Source organism: Bipolaris victoriae, assembly GCF_000527765.1.
Source record: "Bipolaris victoriae FI3 unplaced genomic scaffold scaffold_45, whole genome shotgun sequence".
In the NCBI taxonomy this organism is placed as follows: domain Eukaryota; kingdom Fungi; phylum Ascomycota; class Dothideomycetes; order Pleosporales; family Pleosporaceae; genus Bipolaris; species Bipolaris victoriae.
In genome coordinates, this window is record NW_014575347.1 from 120,498 (window position 1) to 137,319 (window position 16,822).

General features: G+C 51.3%; 8 protein-coding genes across 8 annotated transcripts; 6 read left to right on the plus strand and 2 right to left on the minus strand.

The window, feature by feature from the left end:
• Positions 1–97: 97 nt before the first annotated feature.
• On the plus strand, positions 98–5,570 carry COCVIDRAFT_26886 (hypothetical protein; the record flags this gene model as incomplete). Its single annotated transcript, XM_014700864.1, has 5 exons — positions 98–395; positions 451–1,961; positions 2,020–2,487; positions 2,865–4,940; positions 4,992–5,570. 5 exons carry the CDS (start codon positions 98–100, stop codon positions 5,568–5,570), a joined length of 4,932 nt encoding a protein of 1,643 aa, XP_014556350.1.
• A 357-nt stretch (positions 5,571–5,927) lies between these two features.
• On the minus strand, positions 5,928–6,627 carry COCVIDRAFT_16238 (hypothetical protein; the record flags this gene model as incomplete). Its single annotated transcript, XM_014700812.1, has 2 exons — positions 5,928–6,481; positions 6,546–6,627. 2 exons carry the CDS (start codon positions 6,625–6,627, stop codon positions 5,928–5,930), a joined length of 636 nt encoding a protein of 211 aa, XP_014556298.1.
• Positions 6,628–7,134: 507 nt separating this feature from the next.
• Positions 7,135–8,259, plus strand: COCVIDRAFT_99990 (hypothetical protein; the record flags this gene model as incomplete). Its single annotated transcript, XM_014700865.1, has 1 exon — positions 7,135–8,259. The coding sequence occupies one exon, from the start codon at positions 7,135–7,137 to the stop codon at positions 8,257–8,259; it is 1,125 nt and encodes a 374-aa protein (XP_014556351.1).
• Positions 8,260–8,739: 480 nt separating this feature from the next.
• COCVIDRAFT_38041 (hypothetical protein) lies at positions 8,740–9,824 on the minus strand (the record flags this gene model as incomplete). The annotated part of the gene is made up of 3 exons (XM_014700866.1): positions 8,740–9,619; positions 9,676–9,728; positions 9,792–9,824. 3 exons carry the CDS (start codon positions 9,822–9,824, stop codon positions 8,740–8,742), a joined length of 966 nt encoding a protein of 321 aa, XP_014556352.1.
• Positions 9,825–10,072: 248 nt separating this feature from the next.
• On the plus strand, positions 10,073–11,557 carry COCVIDRAFT_26890 (hypothetical protein; the record flags this gene model as incomplete). Its single annotated transcript, XM_014700867.1, has 1 exon — positions 10,073–11,557. One exon carries the CDS (start codon positions 10,073–10,075, stop codon positions 11,555–11,557), a length of 1,485 nt encoding a protein of 494 aa, XP_014556353.1.
• Positions 11,558–12,153: 596 nt separating this feature from the next.
• Positions 12,154–12,423, plus strand: COCVIDRAFT_38043 (hypothetical protein; the record flags this gene model as incomplete). Its single annotated transcript, XM_014700868.1, has 2 exons — positions 12,154–12,272; positions 12,303–12,423. The coding sequence occupies 2 exons, from the start codon at positions 12,154–12,156 to the stop codon at positions 12,421–12,423; spliced, it is 240 nt and encodes a 79-aa protein (XP_014556354.1).
• A 514-nt stretch (positions 12,424–12,937) lies between these two features.
• On the plus strand, positions 12,938–13,303 carry COCVIDRAFT_100094 (hypothetical protein; the record flags this gene model as incomplete). Its single annotated transcript, XM_014700869.1, has 1 exon — positions 12,938–13,303. One exon carries the CDS (start codon positions 12,938–12,940, stop codon positions 13,301–13,303), a length of 366 nt encoding a protein of 121 aa, XP_014556355.1.
• A 2,162-nt stretch (positions 13,304–15,465) lies between these two features.
• On the plus strand, positions 15,466–16,571 carry COCVIDRAFT_26892 (hypothetical protein; the record flags this gene model as incomplete). Its single annotated transcript, XM_014700870.1, has 2 exons — positions 15,466–15,750; positions 15,801–16,571. 2 exons carry the CDS (start codon positions 15,466–15,468, stop codon positions 16,569–16,571), a joined length of 1,056 nt encoding a protein of 351 aa, XP_014556356.1.
• Positions 16,572–16,822: the final 251 nt, after the last annotated feature.

Below are 16,822 nucleotides of genomic sequence, written 5' to 3' on the forward strand. Positions count from 1 at the left end.
TCGCCCAAGCCATCCTAACGCGTTCATCTCCTCGGTCACGCGAATCTGCTTAAAGCCGGCGAGCCTGGTAAAGCCGACATGAATCCAGCGCATCGAGATGGGTGGCCGCCGGCACAGGCAGGTGTGTCGGCGCAGACCCAGCAGCAAACAGAGCAAGCGCAAGGACAAGCGCCAGCTCCACGCCCTCTTGGACCTTATGGGTGCGTACTTTCTACTTGTTCCACCCGCCATGGCAGTCACGAGCGAAGAAGCTGCCAAAATCGCCTTTTTACTATCATTCGACTGGAAACAAGCTGACTTTGAGAGCGACAACAGGCCAAACAACGCGAATTCACAGGCCCCACCTCATGCGTCACCTGCGCAAGGTCCAGGGCCGGTACTTCCTCCACCATCCGGTAGGTAGCGCATGCTAAGAACGCGCCTCTCTCCAAACTGCTAATTCCATCACAGGTGGTGGATACTACTCCTCAAGCGCCGCGACAGCCCACAACCAGAACCTTCCTACGCTTCCAGGATTGACTGCGCAACCTCAGCACTCGTCGCCCCACATGTCCGCTCAGCGACTACCTTCTTCTGACGCGGCAGCGCAAGGTCACCAAGGCCCCCAGGGGTCCCAATACTCGTTGCCGGGAATATCGCAAACACTGCAACAACAGCAGCAATCGCAAGCGCAGCCCCAATCGCAACAGCAACAGCACCTACCGACTTCGGAGCAAGTGAATGCGGACAGGGAACGAGAAATGCGCGAGCGCGAAACACGGGAGAGGGAAATGGAGGCGCATCCCATGCACCAGCAAGAAGAAATTGTAAAGCGCGAAGCAGAGCAGCGGGATCGGGAGCTCCATGAGCGCCAGCAGCGCGAGCACGCAGCGCTACAAAATCACTCCACGCCAATGCAGATCCACCAACCTGTTGCAGTCGCCCCTTCCGCGCGAACGATACATGGCCCGAATGGGTTGCTCGGACAATCTGGGCAGATGAACGGGCCAAATTCACTTGCACCTCCAATGGGCGGCAACCAAAACGCACCTAACCCCATGTACGGCAACGCGCCTGCGCAGCACGAGCAGACGACACCTCGTATGCAGCACGCGGTGCAAGCGCCGACCCAAGCTCAGATGTTGATGCCCTTTGCTGGTCCTCCAGGATCCATGGCTATGGGTCAGGGACAGCAGCCGATTCTCAATGACGCATTGAGCTATCTCGACCAAGTCAAGGTGCAATTCGCAGATCACCCCGACGTCTACAATCGATTCCTCGATATTATGAAAGATTTTAAGAGCGGCGCGATTGACACTCCAGGCGTTATCGAGAGGGTATCAACTTTGTTTGCGGGCAACCCAGCCTTGATTCAAGGATTCAACACATTTCTCCCGCCCGGCTACAAGATTGAGTGTGGCACCAATGGAGACCCAAATGCTATTCGAGTCACTACGCCAATGGGTACTATGGTTTCCACCATGCCTGCTCCAAGGCCACTTTCGCCACCCCGAAGCGGTGCCGCCAACGGCAACAACGCTCCACAGCATGAGGGCACTTACTACGAAACCGCACAAGGACGGCCTTGGCCTCAGCAGCAAAGGCCCCAAGGGCCAGAGGGACAAGAAACAATGTTTTCTCCAAACAACCGCACTTTGGGACAGCCTCTGTATGGACCACAGCAAGGACAACAGGGTCACCCGCAGCATTCACCAGAAGTCACCTCGCGACCCCATCCTGACCCTGCTGGCTCGGCCGCCGCACTAGCTCACCAACAAGAGCAAAGGGGCGTCTCGCAGCTGCAAAATGCTGTTTCTGCTGCTACTGGTCGCTCGCTCATGTCACCTAGCGTTGACGCTGCTACCCCTCAAGGACAAGCAATGAATGGCTCCGCTCAACTTCCCCAAATGGGCGGGGCTGCAGCCGAGAAACGAGGACCAGTGGAATTCAACCATGCTATCAGCTACGTCAACAAGATCAAGGTAAACAAACACTCATTTCAAAGCGGACCCACAGGCACGGACGCTAACTATGGTACAGAATCGATTTGCGGCTCATCCTGATATCTACAAGAACTTTTTGGAGATCCTCCAGACCTACCAACGGGAATCGAAACCTATCCAGGACGTATACGCTCAAGTCACTCATCTGTTCGGCGGCGCGCCAGATCTTCTCGAAGACTTCAAACAGTTTCTACCAGAATCTGCCGCTCACCATAGAGCACAACAACAGGCTGCCAAGAATGCTGCTGAAGATGCGGTCATGCTCAGCAATGTAAGAGGAGAATCTGGATACGGAGTCGCAGCGAACCAGCAGACACCTGGTCGCGCGGATACCTCGCGATTGCCTCCCATGGGCAACTTCGCACCCACTCCCACAGCGAACCGTGATAACAAGCGGAAGCGTGAGCGACAGGGACCAGTAGCTGCACCCATGCCTGCGCCCATGTCTCAAGAGCCACCGACTTCGAATGTCCGCGGTGGTTACAACCAGGTAAATGTTAACAAGGTACGTAAATCTTTTCACACTTTTATCGGCAAGACTGGGATCATGGCATTCGGTGGTTCCTTTTTTCCAAGATGCACGTGCACAGCCCCAACGTCCTCCAGTCAACTCCTCATTCTTTCCCTTTTCAAACGTCGCGCCCAGCTTGACTCCCACTCATGATCACGCGCTCTGCCACGTCGAGCGTTGTCGTTGTGCATGGTGACGGCCGCGACAGGTTTCATTTGCCTAGCGGTTGTTCGGACGCGTTGACGTTGCAATGGCCTGTTCCATCTCTTTCCGATGTGCGGAACGAGCCAAGGAGATTCAGTCACAGAATTGCTGCAGTTTCTAAACGTTCTTCATTTTCTGACGAGAGTTTGTCTGCTAACCAATTTAAGCGTGCAAAGACCGGACATGCTACAAAACAGACGATTCCAGATGGCCCACCAGTCTCACCTACCCTGACGCCTGCGCTGCCTGAGCCGATGCCGCCAACAACAACGACATCTCCTAGCCAAGATGAGCTTGCCTTCTTCGACCGCGTCAAGAAGTTTATCGGAAACAAGAACATTATGAACGAGTTCTTGAAGCTCTGCAATCTCTACTCGCAGGATTTGATCGACAAGCAACTCCTCCTCTACCGTGCACAATCCTTCATCGGAGGCAACCAAGAACTCTTTGCCTGGTTCAAGAAGTTCATGGGTGAAGATGAAGAGCAGCAAAATTCGCGCCCCAAGACAGTCAATTCTCGTGTCTCACTGTCCAACTGCCGAAGCTTGGGCCCCAGCTATCGTCTTCTTCCCAGGCGTGAAAGGGAACGCGTATGCAGTGGGCGTGATGAGCTTTGCCGGTCTGTCTTGAACGATGAATGGGCTTCTCATCCAACATGGGCTTCCGAAGATTCTGGTTTCGTTGCGCATCGCAAGAACACATTCGAAGAGGGTCTCCACAGGATCGAAGAGGAACGTCATGACTATGACTTCAATATCGAAGCTTGTAGCCGCACGATCCAGCAGCTTGAGCCCATCGCCAACCAGTTGCTCACGATGAAGCCCGAAGACAGGATTGGGTTTACTTTGCCTCCCGGACTGGGCGGACAGAGCGAGACAATCTACAAGCGTGTTATCATGAAGATCTATGGTCGCGATCGAGGCAAAGATGTTATCAAAGAGCTCTTCCAGATGCCTTGGAGCGTCGTCCCAGTGCTTCTCCACCGGTTAAAGACGAAGCTGGAAGACTGGAAGGCTGCCCAACGAGAATGGGAAAAGGTCTGGCGCGACCAGACTCAAAAGATCTTCTGGAAGTCCCTTGACCACCAAAGCATCACAGTCAAGCAAGTTGACAAGCGACAATTCCAACCCAAGTCGCTTACAAACGAGATCCAAGTTCGCTACGAGGAACAAAAGCGTCTTCAGCAGATTCAAGAAATTTCACAGCCCGACTATCAGTTCGCCTTCTCCTTCAAGGATGAAGAAGTGCTGTTTGACGTGGCTCGTTTGATGCTTACTTTTGCCGACAACAACCCAGGTGCCGAATTTGCAAAGGTTGTGCCTTTTGTCAGGGAGTTTGTTCCCCTCTTCTTCGGCATCGATTCAGCCAAGTTTGAGCAGCGGGTACACACCTCAGGGCGCGATACGCCCAATGATTCAGGCGAAGACACTCCCTCTCCAGATGAAGACATCTCTCAACGTTCGCTGAAGACAAAGAAGGGTGACCTTCGCCGCGATGTTCTTGACCCCCGCAGTAAGCCACGCAAGGACAAAGAGGACAGTGTCGCCTCAGCAAGCCGAGACAGCACACCAGACAACTCTATGGAAGAGGATGCTGCTGTCGACAGTTCCAACTCGATGCCACGTGCAGACCGACCTGCGAGCCATTGGGTGGAATACGCCGCTACCCCGACTGCCTTTGGTGACAAGGAATTCGAGCACGAAGAACCCTACCGCCGCGTTGAGTACAACATGTACGCCAATGCCTCAATCTACTGCTTCTTCCGGATGTTTGTTATGCTTTACGAGAGGCTTTTGAAGCTTAAGGAGAGCGAGGATGAAGTGCAAAGACTCATCATGCGTGCCAAGGAGCCCAAGCCAGCACAGAAACTTAAGATGCTGGACAAGCAACCTGAAGACTTTTTCAAGGACACTTCGCCTACGGCCAACTACTACCAGCAACTTCTCGACATGTTCCAGGACCAGATTACTGGAGAGGTTGAGATGAACTTCATCGAAGAGACACTACGTCGATACTACTTGCAGATTGGTTGGCAGTTGTACTCATTCGACAGGCTACTCAGCTCGTTGGTTCGATTTGCTGTTGCAATTGTGAGCCAAGATAGCAAGGACAAGAGCCTTGATATCTACAACCTCTTCAGAAAGGACCGCGTCAACGACACCACCACGCACAAGAGCGAGATTGCCTATCGAAAGGCTGTTGAAAAGTTCGCCAAAGATGCTGATACCTACCGCATTACTTATGTAAACAACGACTGTTCTGCTGTTGATGACAATACACTAATCTTGCAACAGGATCCCGCCAAGATGGAAGCATATGTCCGGCTGTTTAAGAAGGATGATCCTACTTTTGAGTTCAACACACTGGACCGGGTCAAGCGCTGGCGGGCATACGTTGCCTCGTACATGGCTATCGAGCCTACCGAGGAGGTCGATCTCTCGCGCGTCAATTATCCTTACCTTAAGAAGCGTCTGGCAAAGGCTGAACTTCTCTCCGAAGAAGACCGTTTCGATCAGGTCCAGCATGACGACAAGATTACTGTTTCCATTAGTCCTTCTGCCTACATCATGACATTCATCAACAGCGAGCCATTTGGTACGGGCGGTGTGCAGTATTTCCTTCAGCCGGATGCCGTGCGCGCAGGTGTCAGCGAGGCAGTTCCAAAGCCCAGTGAGGAGTACAAGAAGCTCAATGACGATCGGAGAGAGAGGGTCCAGGAGATTCTTGTGAGGAACAATAGCTGGATGAAGGATCTGAGTCGCGAGGAGGTGGATGCCAAGAAGACGGCGTTCAAGAAAGACATGGAAGAGCCTAGGAAGGTGGCCGAAGGCGAGGATGTGGACATGGAGGGCGCAGACGGGTTCGCGTACTAAGTCTGCAGGTTGGTGTCGTGTTGGAGATTGGGCGGAACTGTTGTGTCCTCGGCGTTGCGGGCTTGGATGGTCTGACTGTGGCGCGTTGATTTTGCTTAATGATCTTCGCATCGCACACATGGGGTGGGAGCGGACTGGCGTACAACACATGGCCTACGTGCACAGCATAGCACTTCCCTTTGCGTTCTTTGGAGCTGGTGTTCGATTGGTGTTCCGGATGATAACCCAGCTCATCTACCTATATCCATTTTTGTATGCGTGTATGAGAGAGTTTTCTTTTTCTTTTTAGGTTCCAAGTTTATATTATATTCTGCTTTCGAACCTCCTGCTTCTCTTCTTGCCTTCCTCATCCACTAGTCATTTACTAACATTCTTCGCCAACCACTCCTCCCACTGCTCCACCGTCCAACTACTACTAATCTCATTCCTCACAACCCCATCAAACACCACCGTCGGCGTCACATGCACCCCCGTCATGCGATTCGCCTTGACCTGCACCTTGACATCGTCCGTCACCCCATTCCCCGAATTCAAACTTCCATCCTCACCCGGCTTATCGCTAATCTCCAATAACCCATACACCTTTCCCTCATCCACCCCTACACTCGCCGCTATCTTGGCCAGTCGCCTATACGTCTGATTCCGCGTCTCATTCACCAGACTAACATCAAAAAAGTCCTTTTGCTGCTCAAACAGCTTCTCCGAGAAGTCGTAGAATTTACTGGAATCGACGCGTTGCACAGCGTATGCGGCTTCGTGGACGAGTGTCGAGGATGGGTGCCAGGGTTGGATTTGCTGGCGGAATATGGTGACGAGGCTTGTGCTGTAGGTGGAGAGGAGGGTGGTGCGGAGGGGGGTGGTGAATAGGGTTTTGTACATTTTGGCGGAGAAGGGGCAGACGTAGTCGAGGTCTAGAGGTTTGCGTTTGTTAGAACTAGGGAAGAAGGGAGGAGTGATTGAGGGGGGAAGACGGACAGAGCTCGAGGGTGTGGACGGCTTTGGGTTGGATGGAGGAGGAGGCGAGCTTTTGGCCTGCGAATTTGGGTGCGAGCGCCATTGTTTGCGGGTGTGGTGGGTTTCAGCGTAGATGGAAGAAGGGGAGGCTGGAAGAGGGTTGGTTAGAGGGGAGGAAGAGGATTGTGGTGGTGAGATATATGGTGGAAAAAGCACGCAATTGTAGGGTAGGGTTTAGATGCTGGGAGCGGTGGGTATGACGACAGTCGGACCGGCTGGCATCGACATGTGAAGATGTGATGCGATTGTTGGAATGCCGAGCTAGCACGGTTGTTTTTCAAATGCTCAAGAGATCTATAGTAGTCATGAATTATTCTGGAACCCAATGAAATGTAACTTTGGGGAATTGCATCTATCTGGGACTGCCCGCGGTCTAAAGCATAGCGTGCCCCTCCCCCGCCATATCCAACCAAGCTGGTCGCGGCAACTCCACACATTCCCGAAACTCAAAGCTTCCATGCAGCACGCCGTCATAGCTCAACTTTCTTAGGACAACCACTGTGTCTGTTTAACTTTCCGGTGCAAAAACCACCTCCGTATTTGATTAATAATGCCCGACCTCAATTCTACCGACGATGATCTCCTCGCCCGCCTGAATGCGCTCAAGAAGTCCTCTGTCAGCTTGGATACCAGCTACAACGCGTCGATAGCGCCCGCGGAACCTCCTAAACCTACCGACGATCTTGCAGCACGATTTGCGCGTCTGGGCTCCGCGTCGCCGGCGGGCTCTCCACAGCCATCACGAACAGCGTCCACGAATGATATACGCGCACCAACTGTTGCACCGGGTGCAGCAAACTATCTAGAAGGGGTGTCTCAGGGTGTGGGTGGCTTAAATGTTGAGTTTAACGATGAAGACGAAAAGAGCCTGGAAGAGCTGCTGGGTGAATTGAATGGCGCTATTGGAGATAGAAAGGAATGGGATGTGTCCAAGGAGGAGCAGCAAGATGTTGGGAAGCTATTGAAAGATATGCGCCAGATATTACCAGAAGTGGTGAATAGTCGTGCACAAGGGCAAAGGAATCAGGGTAAAACAGAGGGGCTGACCGATTGGGAGAGCATAGAAGTCAATGTTGGAAGCGGAGAAGTTGGTGCAAAGGAAGACACTGACGAAGAAGTGGACGAAAAAGGCAAAAAGAAGACTGAAGATGACGAGGCCGACGATATCATCGCAAGAGTCATGGCTGAGCTTGAAATAAGTAAGAAATACGATCCTCCCTCACCAGCATCAGAAGACGACAAGTCAGACTCTGGAGACCAGAAACTCCGCAACGAAACTACAGATAACGACTTGAGTCTCCCTTCCGCGCCCCAAGATCTACCAAAACCCGACACACAAGCCATAGAAGACGACTTCACTGCCCGCCTAGCCGCCCTTGCCGCACCCTCACCCTCCTCCCAAACAGACGCTCTCGGCCTCCCCTCCGCACCATCCTTCGCTCCCACAAAGAAACCTCCCGTCTCCACGAATCTGCAAAAGAAAATCGACGAAGAAATCGACACATGGTGTATAATATGCCAGGACGACGCAACACTCAAGTGTCTGGGCTGCGACAACGATTTATACTGCCAGAATTGCTGGATGGAAGGGCATAAGGGGGAAAGTGCGGGGTTTGAGGAGCGACGGCATAAGGCTGTGTTGTATTCGAGGAAGAAGAAGCAGGCTGCTGTGTAAAGAGGGGGGAATTGTGGAAAATTTTGGATTCTTGGATTGCTGTGCATGCTGCATTCTAGAGAGCGAGGATGATGTTGGACCTCCGTTGGGTTCTACCGACACTTCGACTTGCCTTACGGTTCAGGCTCTGGGCTCAGTAAGAGGTATTTCTTGCTGTAGTGTATATCAGCAATGCTGTGGTCGACAGCCAGATCGGTGCGAGACAGCACGCAATGCCGTGTACTCCCACGGAGCATGCAGAATCAGTGACCCGCTCAGAAAAGACCGTTCTTGAATAATCACTATCTTACTCAATATTGGATTAGAGATTACGACTAAGGGCCCTGCTCACCCCTGAGCTTGTCTCACAAGATCAACGACAGGTGGAGAGACGCAAGGCAGTATAAGAAGAATCATAGCAGTCAAAACTTGCATCATTTGCGAGTCTGGTATCTTGAAGAGCAGAGACGGGCCATACTAGAAAAACATTATATATACACCTCAATCCTTGTGTTTTTCCTCGAAAGCCAACATAGCGCCCATTACTCTTTCGTACGTCCACATAGTGACGGCGCTGGCTGGTGCTGCTTTGAGCAGACTGACGGTCAGGCCGCGATACATACCCCGCCTTCCTTCGTGTTTCCAGATATGAGCCAAGGTGCTAACTACACCAGTATATGTAGGTATGTTCCGATGAACGTAGCGCTCTCGGGTCGGGCCTTGGACCTGCAGTCGCTTGCGCGTCGTATCGAGCGGGTAGACAGCGGTCTTGGAAAGGATACTTGCCATGATACCTGCCACGGCATCTGAGCTTCCAAGTGGTAAGTGAACTGGAGAGGCGGCGGTAATTGGCTTCAAACTCTCGTAGCTGGCAAAGAAGAGGCCCATGTACGGGACAATCTGGCTGACGCCAGCTCCAAGACCGCGGAAGAAACCAGTGGGGCCTTCATGCTGCGCAATGTGCCTTAGAGAAGCGACAATGGACGTGTATACGCGTTCGGTCCCCTGAGCAGCAAAACGCGTGCGGAGGAGATCGAGCGGATATGTGAGCGTCGTCGCGGCAGCACCAGCTGAAGCGCCGCTGACGAAGTTGGTCACCGAACCGGGCAGGGTGTATGGTGGAGGAATTGCCTCGAGTATATGCGAGACGTATGTATAGGCTGAGAACTGGACGCTGCCGTATGTCAAGTACATGAGCTCGGCGGGTATGTTGCCCTTCCACAGGCCAGTGAGGCCCTCCTCGCGCAGAATCTGCTTGAGGGTGCCCAGCGTTCCCTTGTACACAGGGCCCTGGACATGGCGAACGCTGAAGGGGTCGGACAGGGAGTGGATTTGAAGCTGCAGGCGGATCTTGATGACGTCGAGGGGCGCGATCACAAAGCTGCTCACATGTCAGCCATGTCGATGATGGTGAGGAGGCCAAAGGATGAAGAATACCGTGAGACTAGACCTGCAACTGCACCTGCAATCACCACTTGCCACTGGGAGCCCTGCGAGATATATTAGCCCCGCGTCCTCTGCGTCTCCAAACGGTCGAGGTCGATGAATGGTACCTCATGCTTCAACTGCGCTACACCCTCAGACATGCGCCCAGTGCGTCAGTCGACACACGTGCTGGGGTTCGGGGCGCGATTGTATGTCCTCAACAGATCCTCGGTATGCAGGAGGAATGGATGCTGGTGCTGCCGGGTAGAGGGTGTGTGATGACCTCGGTCAATGGCGCGTTTGATTCCCACATTCCCTCGAAGCTCGCGCGACAGAAAAGAAGCAGACCCCGCCTCGTTTTATTACTAGTATTGGAACTCACCAGCTGCGACCAATCGACCAGCCGACCATGACTTCCAACATCATCTTCAAGCTTCCCTCACGCCATCTGAGGCTACAAGTAACAAACGCCTGCAAGACACGCGCTGCAGTCCAAAGACGGAGCTTCCGCTTCCATTCGTGCTGGCGATCACCGAATCCCGCCGAGCATGCTAATCGGAGCCCCGCTACCCATGGTCCCTTCAGGCCAACCAAACCACGGCAACAGCAACCACAGCTGCGCCAGGTGGAGTGGGCAGAAGAGCAGGGGAACCCAGTCCAAGATGTATCAGCAGGTGCTCCATCAAAAAGCATCTCGGTGACTATCGACGGACAGGCCAGGGTCTTTGATGCTGCATTCCTGCGCGATAGTTGTACTTGTGTGCGCTGCGTGGACCAATATAGCAACAATAGGCTTTTCCAGACCTCGGACATTCCAGTAGATATAAAAGGTAGCATCAAGACTGTTGTCGACGAGACAAAAGGAGACTCAATTGAAGTGCAATGGGACAGCGACGTCAAGGGGTTTGGCCCGGAGCATCGCACCCGGCACTCCATCAATTGGCTCCGCCAGGCACTCAACACAGAGGTCCAGACAAGCAGCGGCGTACGACACGATGACCGAGTGTTCTGGGATGGCAAGGAGATGAAAAAGGCCAACAAATGGCTCGACTACGATGCCTACATGTCTCGAGACGAAACTCTCTTCGAAGCCCTCACCCACCTCCACAGATACGGTCTCCTTTTCATCAACAACGTGCCCGATTCAGAAGAATCCGTCGTATCCCTTGCTTCCCGAGTGGGAACTCTCAAAGACACCTTCTACGGCCGCACATGGGATGTTCGCTCCAAGCCCAAAGCCGAAAACATTGCCTACACCCCCGACTATCTCGGTCTTCACATGGATCTCTTGTACACATCCAACCCACCGCACCTTCAACTTCTACACTCACTGCGTGCCCGCACCCCAGGCGGCGAATCCTTCTTCTCCGACGCCTTTGCCGCCGCCCACCAACTCCGCGAGCAATCAGTGGACCACTTTAACACGCTGTGCACTTTTCCCGTCACATACCACTACCATCACCCGCAAAACCATTACCACCTTACCCGCCCAGTCATCGAAACCTTTCCTTGTCCCGAAGGCACAGAAATCACTAGCAGCACCATCCGCCGCATAAACTGGTCTCCACCCTTCCAAGCTCCCGTTCAAATGCCCCACGGCAATAGCACTACGCCTTCTCTCCGCTCATACATTGCTGCCGCCCATGCCTATGAGAAGTTGCTTAGTTCCCCAGATAACCTGTACGAGTACAGACTAAATGAGGGTGAGTGCGTCATCTTCGATAATAGGAGGGTGCTGCATGCAAGGCGTGCGTTTGATGCGTCAAAGGGGGAGCGCTGGCTTAAAGGCGCGTATGTGGATAATGATGTTTTCTTCTCCAAGTTGAGGGTGCTGCAGGAGGTGTTTGAGGGGAGGTGGGTTGCTGATGGGGTGGTTAGGGAGGCTGTAGTGTAGAGTGGAGAGGGGAGTATTGGGAGGGGTTTGGATATGGACTCGTTTATCTAGGGAGGGAGCTAGGGTGAAGTAAAGAATTGTAAATGATTGTGTTTGAAAATAAGGAAATCGTGGGCATGCCTGTTTTGGCATCACCTATCAATATTTTTCGCGGAGCAGTTCATTATGAAGCGTCGATTGAATAGGAAAAGCAATAAGCCAACCCGGCTTCCTCCAAGACCAACATTGCTTTTGTTGGGATACCACTTTCGAATGAAATGCACAGAAAAGACGCGGCTTTTACCCTGATTTTTGTAGAAATGCTACGGTTGATTCCTGTATCTCAGAGAAGAGTGCGTTTTAGGGACTTGAGCAAAGGTCAGTGTTTTGTCATTTTCAGGTGTGTGTTCATGGGACTATCGACTCGTGAGGATGATGCCGAAAATGTAGACGTGCACTGAGCATAGCTGCTGGCATTACCGCTTCGTTCACAGAATGAAGTACATTGATTTTCCCTATTCGTATGTAATTTCATCAGAAGCTGAGAGTTGGTGGTCGGTATGTGTCAATATCATGAGCGCATGTCGTATTCGGCATAAGACACACCGCACTACAACATGCGCGGAAGAATGGCGTGCATAGCAGGCGGTGCCCCAGATTCTAAAATTATTGTTACACCATCGCGAACTCAGCCTCTAGAGCGCCCTAGTATTTTAACCTTTGCTGACGGTGGAGCGTAACCAGGGCTGTGCCGTGCCAACGCAAGCCAAGACCGTCAGCAAATCCTCAGCTCTCCCTCCCATCACCGCCATCTGATCACGCTCTGCGGCGGACCTAACCGCATTCTCTTGCTGGAAAAATTCCGGTCCATATGTCAGACGCAGTAATTTCGTGACCGACGCAAGCCATGGGAAGATTGTTTGTAAGCTCCAATGTAACGCCCCACAAGCTGTAGCAAGACTGAGCCACAGACTTGACCGAGAGTAGAAAATACTTTGTTGAAGGAACATCTCATGATGGTTGGCACCGGTCGGAATGCAACATCGTGAGTATTTCGGTGATGAATTCTGAGGTGATGCTGAGCAAGGGCGGTGGCTGCGGCACTACTACTCACCGAGCATGTCTGCGAAGAGTTTCAGCCAGGCAGTGTTACAACCACGGCTCGGTTATGAGATGCACTCGATGAAAGGATCAATTGACCATGATATAAATCATGCCGTCTTCGCGACCCAAAAGTCCATCATCAACAGCAATCACAATCACAACAACAGCAACAGCATCTTCCAACCAACACTTCTACAATCTCCTTCCACCACACACTCTTCAACTTCCAAACCACCAAAACCAACACCCCAAACCACAAAAATGCAGTTCACCACCACCTTCGCCGCTACCGCCATCATGGCCCTCACTGCCTCCGCAGCATCCATCCCCCAGCCCATTCCCCAGGTCACCCTCCGCATCTTCAACGACCAAACCGGTGTCAGCGCCGACACCACCGTCCCCGCTGACGGCACCGTCGTCACCATCCCTGCCCGCTTCACCGGCAGCGCCCTCGACAGCGGCAACGGCAACATCCTGGGCACTTCGGCCCAACTCGTCCAGTTCGAGGACACCACCAAGTGCAAGCTTGCCAACCTCAACATCCCCAGCTGGATCATTGAGCTCGATGGCCGCGCAAAGAACTTTGCTGATCTCGATGGAGATGTCACCAAGCCTGTTCCTACCTGGCTCAATGGATTCCAGTTTTCTTGTGTCAGGGCTTAGATTGTGAGCCGAGTCTAGGGCATGAGACGCACCGAGACCGAGAGAGAGAAGACGAGGACATAGGGTCCAGGGGGGGTATAGGGGGTAACGGATGAGAGGATGACGAGCTTCTTTACGACTGTTTTGCATTGCTTTTCTGGTTTTCTTCACTTCTCTGGCGGTACTATTGGGGTTGTTAATATGGGGATGTGGCTTGGAGAGTTTGCTTTCACGACAGTTTCCACGCTCCTTTAGACATAGACATCAGAATATAGAATACACGCGTTTCACTCGCATTTTGAATCTTCCCTGCTATGAAATCCTTGATGCACCAAAAGATAAAGGCTGACCCAGAAAAATAAAAACAAACAGTTCCTACACACGCGGCACGAATTCAAGATGCAAAAATATACAAAAACATACGTCAGCGGGGATTCGCTAGTGGTCACCCACCTAACTACTAATCCGCCGGTCGAAAGTTTATCGTGTGGGGAGCGGACGGGACCCAGAGTTATTTTTTCGCCTATGAACGTATGTGAATGTAAGTAGGATTTGATAAAACATATATCCGGTATATAGGAAAGAATACCGGCTCCAGCGAGACTGGCGGTAAATGAAAACCAATGCTGTCAGCCCATCGTTATTATCATGTTCCTTACATGTTGGACTGAGAATTGGGGCTTTTACAGTGGATTTGAATAGGCTTACTAGTAAGAGATAGCCTCTGTGTTGTGATAGGGCTGACAACGGATCGTTGTAGGCAAATGTGAAGGTACTTTCCCTATCGGTACGGGGACATTGTGTCACTGCCGCGGGTATTTACTTGTAATGTTTCTCAATCCGATCCTATGTCTTCTTACTAGGACAATGAAAACCGCCTACAAGCAAAACCCCCTTTGGGGCACTTGGATGTGCAGGGAGATGGGAAACTTATTCGAGAATCAATTGGACAAAAATGACGTCATTGGTATACAGTGCCCTTCCACTTGTGATATGAACAAATACCGAGCAATGCTAGACGTGAGTTGGCTGTCGAGCGGCGACGGCGTAAAGGGTAGCGAGGTTACAAAGCGAATCTAGAGATGAAGCTCTGGTGGTGCGAAGACAGAGGGCTGGTTCCGTCGGAGCGCTCTCGAGATGTAACTCTTTCGGGACTAGTGCGGCTCGTTGTCAACGTAGTGCAACATACGGCGTCTGCCTGCAGTCAAAGCATCAAGGTACAACTGTTGCCCGAGTTTCCATGGGAGGAAAGGGGTTTGCAGCTGATTTTCTGGAAATACTCGCTGGGATAGGGATCGTGAAAAGTGAATATTGCACACCGCAGACGATCCAAGAGGATTACGATAGAAGCTCAAGGAGTAACTATGCAGGCTTACTCAAAACGCGACTTGTGGCTCACACTATAGACTAGACGAAGCTCTACCAATCAATACGCTCACGAGCTGTACAATGAAAGTCCTAAGAACGCGCCTAGGTATCCTCGATTGTCCGAAAAAGGATATCTTTCATTCCCCACTGGAGGAGATCCAAGTAAGCCACAGCAGGAAGACAATATAGTAGGAGGCCCACCCGCCGTGTAAGCAGAGTAATTACTGGAATTTTCAATGGAAAGGGAGGATTGGACGCTGCATTGAGCACGCACAGCACGGCCCCAGCAAGCTGCATCAAAGCAGCGACATTGAGGCCCGTACAACAAAGCCATGGACTGTATATGTGCTCAAAGAGGATCAATGCAAGGGGGTGTGGCGGCATTCTTAAACCGAATATCTGAGTAGTGTGAGCGCATAAAGGATGTCTTTGTTTAGGCTCGAGTAGTTATAGAGTTACTATTACATAAAGCGCAAGGCGTGTATCTTCGCACGATAGCCCGCAGCAATTTTCTTTCATTTTCCGCGCAACTGTCGTGTCGGCTGTTGCAGCTGGTATGATAGAAGAGTTAGTGTCCCAGAATCAACATGTTCTGTACAAAAGGCAAAAATTGTAGGCTAATAATATCGTAACAAGGGTCAAAGAAATCGTTGAGAACAAAGCAGACTGCATGCTCTATCTCGGTCCGAGTTTACTGGCCCAACAAGTATATAAGGAAGAGATCTGGGCATTCTATACATTCTCGTTATTCACTTGAAATTTTACTTTCCTAGCATTACAAAGTACAATACCATCAACTCTACATCAATCTTACAATGCGAACAATAGCGAGTATTGCCCAAGAGCACTTTGGGGTCTCTACATATGAAGAGGCATTTGATTTTGTGCTTAATGCTACGCAAGAGAGAGAACCTCCCCGAACTACACCGTTCCATTTATCAGTTCCATATGTTGCAGACAATTGCCCGGAGCTACCTTCAGAGGATGAGATTCGGAAGGCCAAAACTGAAAACGTCCTTCACAATAGAATGAGCATGAATGAAGCTTTCCGAGTTCGGGACCAAGTTTATAAGATTGGCGCAGAACCAGACATTATCGAGGTAAGCAGCGGGATAAACATCGCGGTGGAAGGTCGACTGACGTACAATAGGAAGCAGAGAATCTCATCTATCTTGCAGAAAATTCTCGCGTCCGAGTGCCCAAGGTGTACAGGGTGTACCCTGGGCGTCCAGGCGTTCCTTTCCCTGAGGCTACTCTGGTTATGGAATACATACCAGGGTTCCAGCTCACGGTTAACGATTGGATGGGTTTTACTGAAGAAGAGCGTACAACACTCTGTGCCAGGGTACGCGAGCAGTTCCGCCTACTGCGGTCTATTCCATCTGAGGGATACTATGGCCGAGTTCATCGCCAAGCCTTTGGCTGTAGCATGGGCATGTTTCGCACGAACTATAAACAGTCTTGCGGCCCATACAAAACTTACGAAGAATTTACTTCAGCTGTAATCCGTGCTGCTGAAGCAAATGCTTTAGTTAGTCGTCTCCAAGAAGGCGGATTTCTTTCTGAGGACCAAGACACTGTGGTATCTGAGTACAAGCAAGCCTTGGAAATATCTACTGACCGGAAGCCTGTCTTTACTCATGTGGATCCTGCCCTAAAGAATATCATCTTCCGCCGTATTCCAACGACACAAGGCCATCCTCCAGACTGGGAAGTAACTTTAATTGATTGGGCTGGTGCTGGGTGGTTCCCACCGTGGGTACAGGGCGCCTCGTTCAGACAACGTTTCGCCTTCACGGACGCCACTTTAAAGTTCTACGCTGATATTACTAAAGAATTTGAGGACAAAGCCTATGGTGAGATGGAATGCGGAGCAGATCTGGTGCGCCTTTCCTCCAAGGCTTGGAATCGTATCTACTAAGGAGAGTGGTTTCGAAATAAACACTAAAAAGATAGGTGCTTAATTGAGCGGCGAAAGAGAGGCTAGGAATTTGTTTCTTCTGTTACACGTAATCTGTCTTTTATATAGTTATAAGAAAAAGTAAATTGTAAATTTTCAATTCTAATCTCAACGATCCCGAAAGTAAAGACTGTTGACTATTCTGCATCTTAGACCAAATTTTGGCCACGTTATGACTTCTTGTAGTGTTCGATAGCTAAGTTAGGTATGCT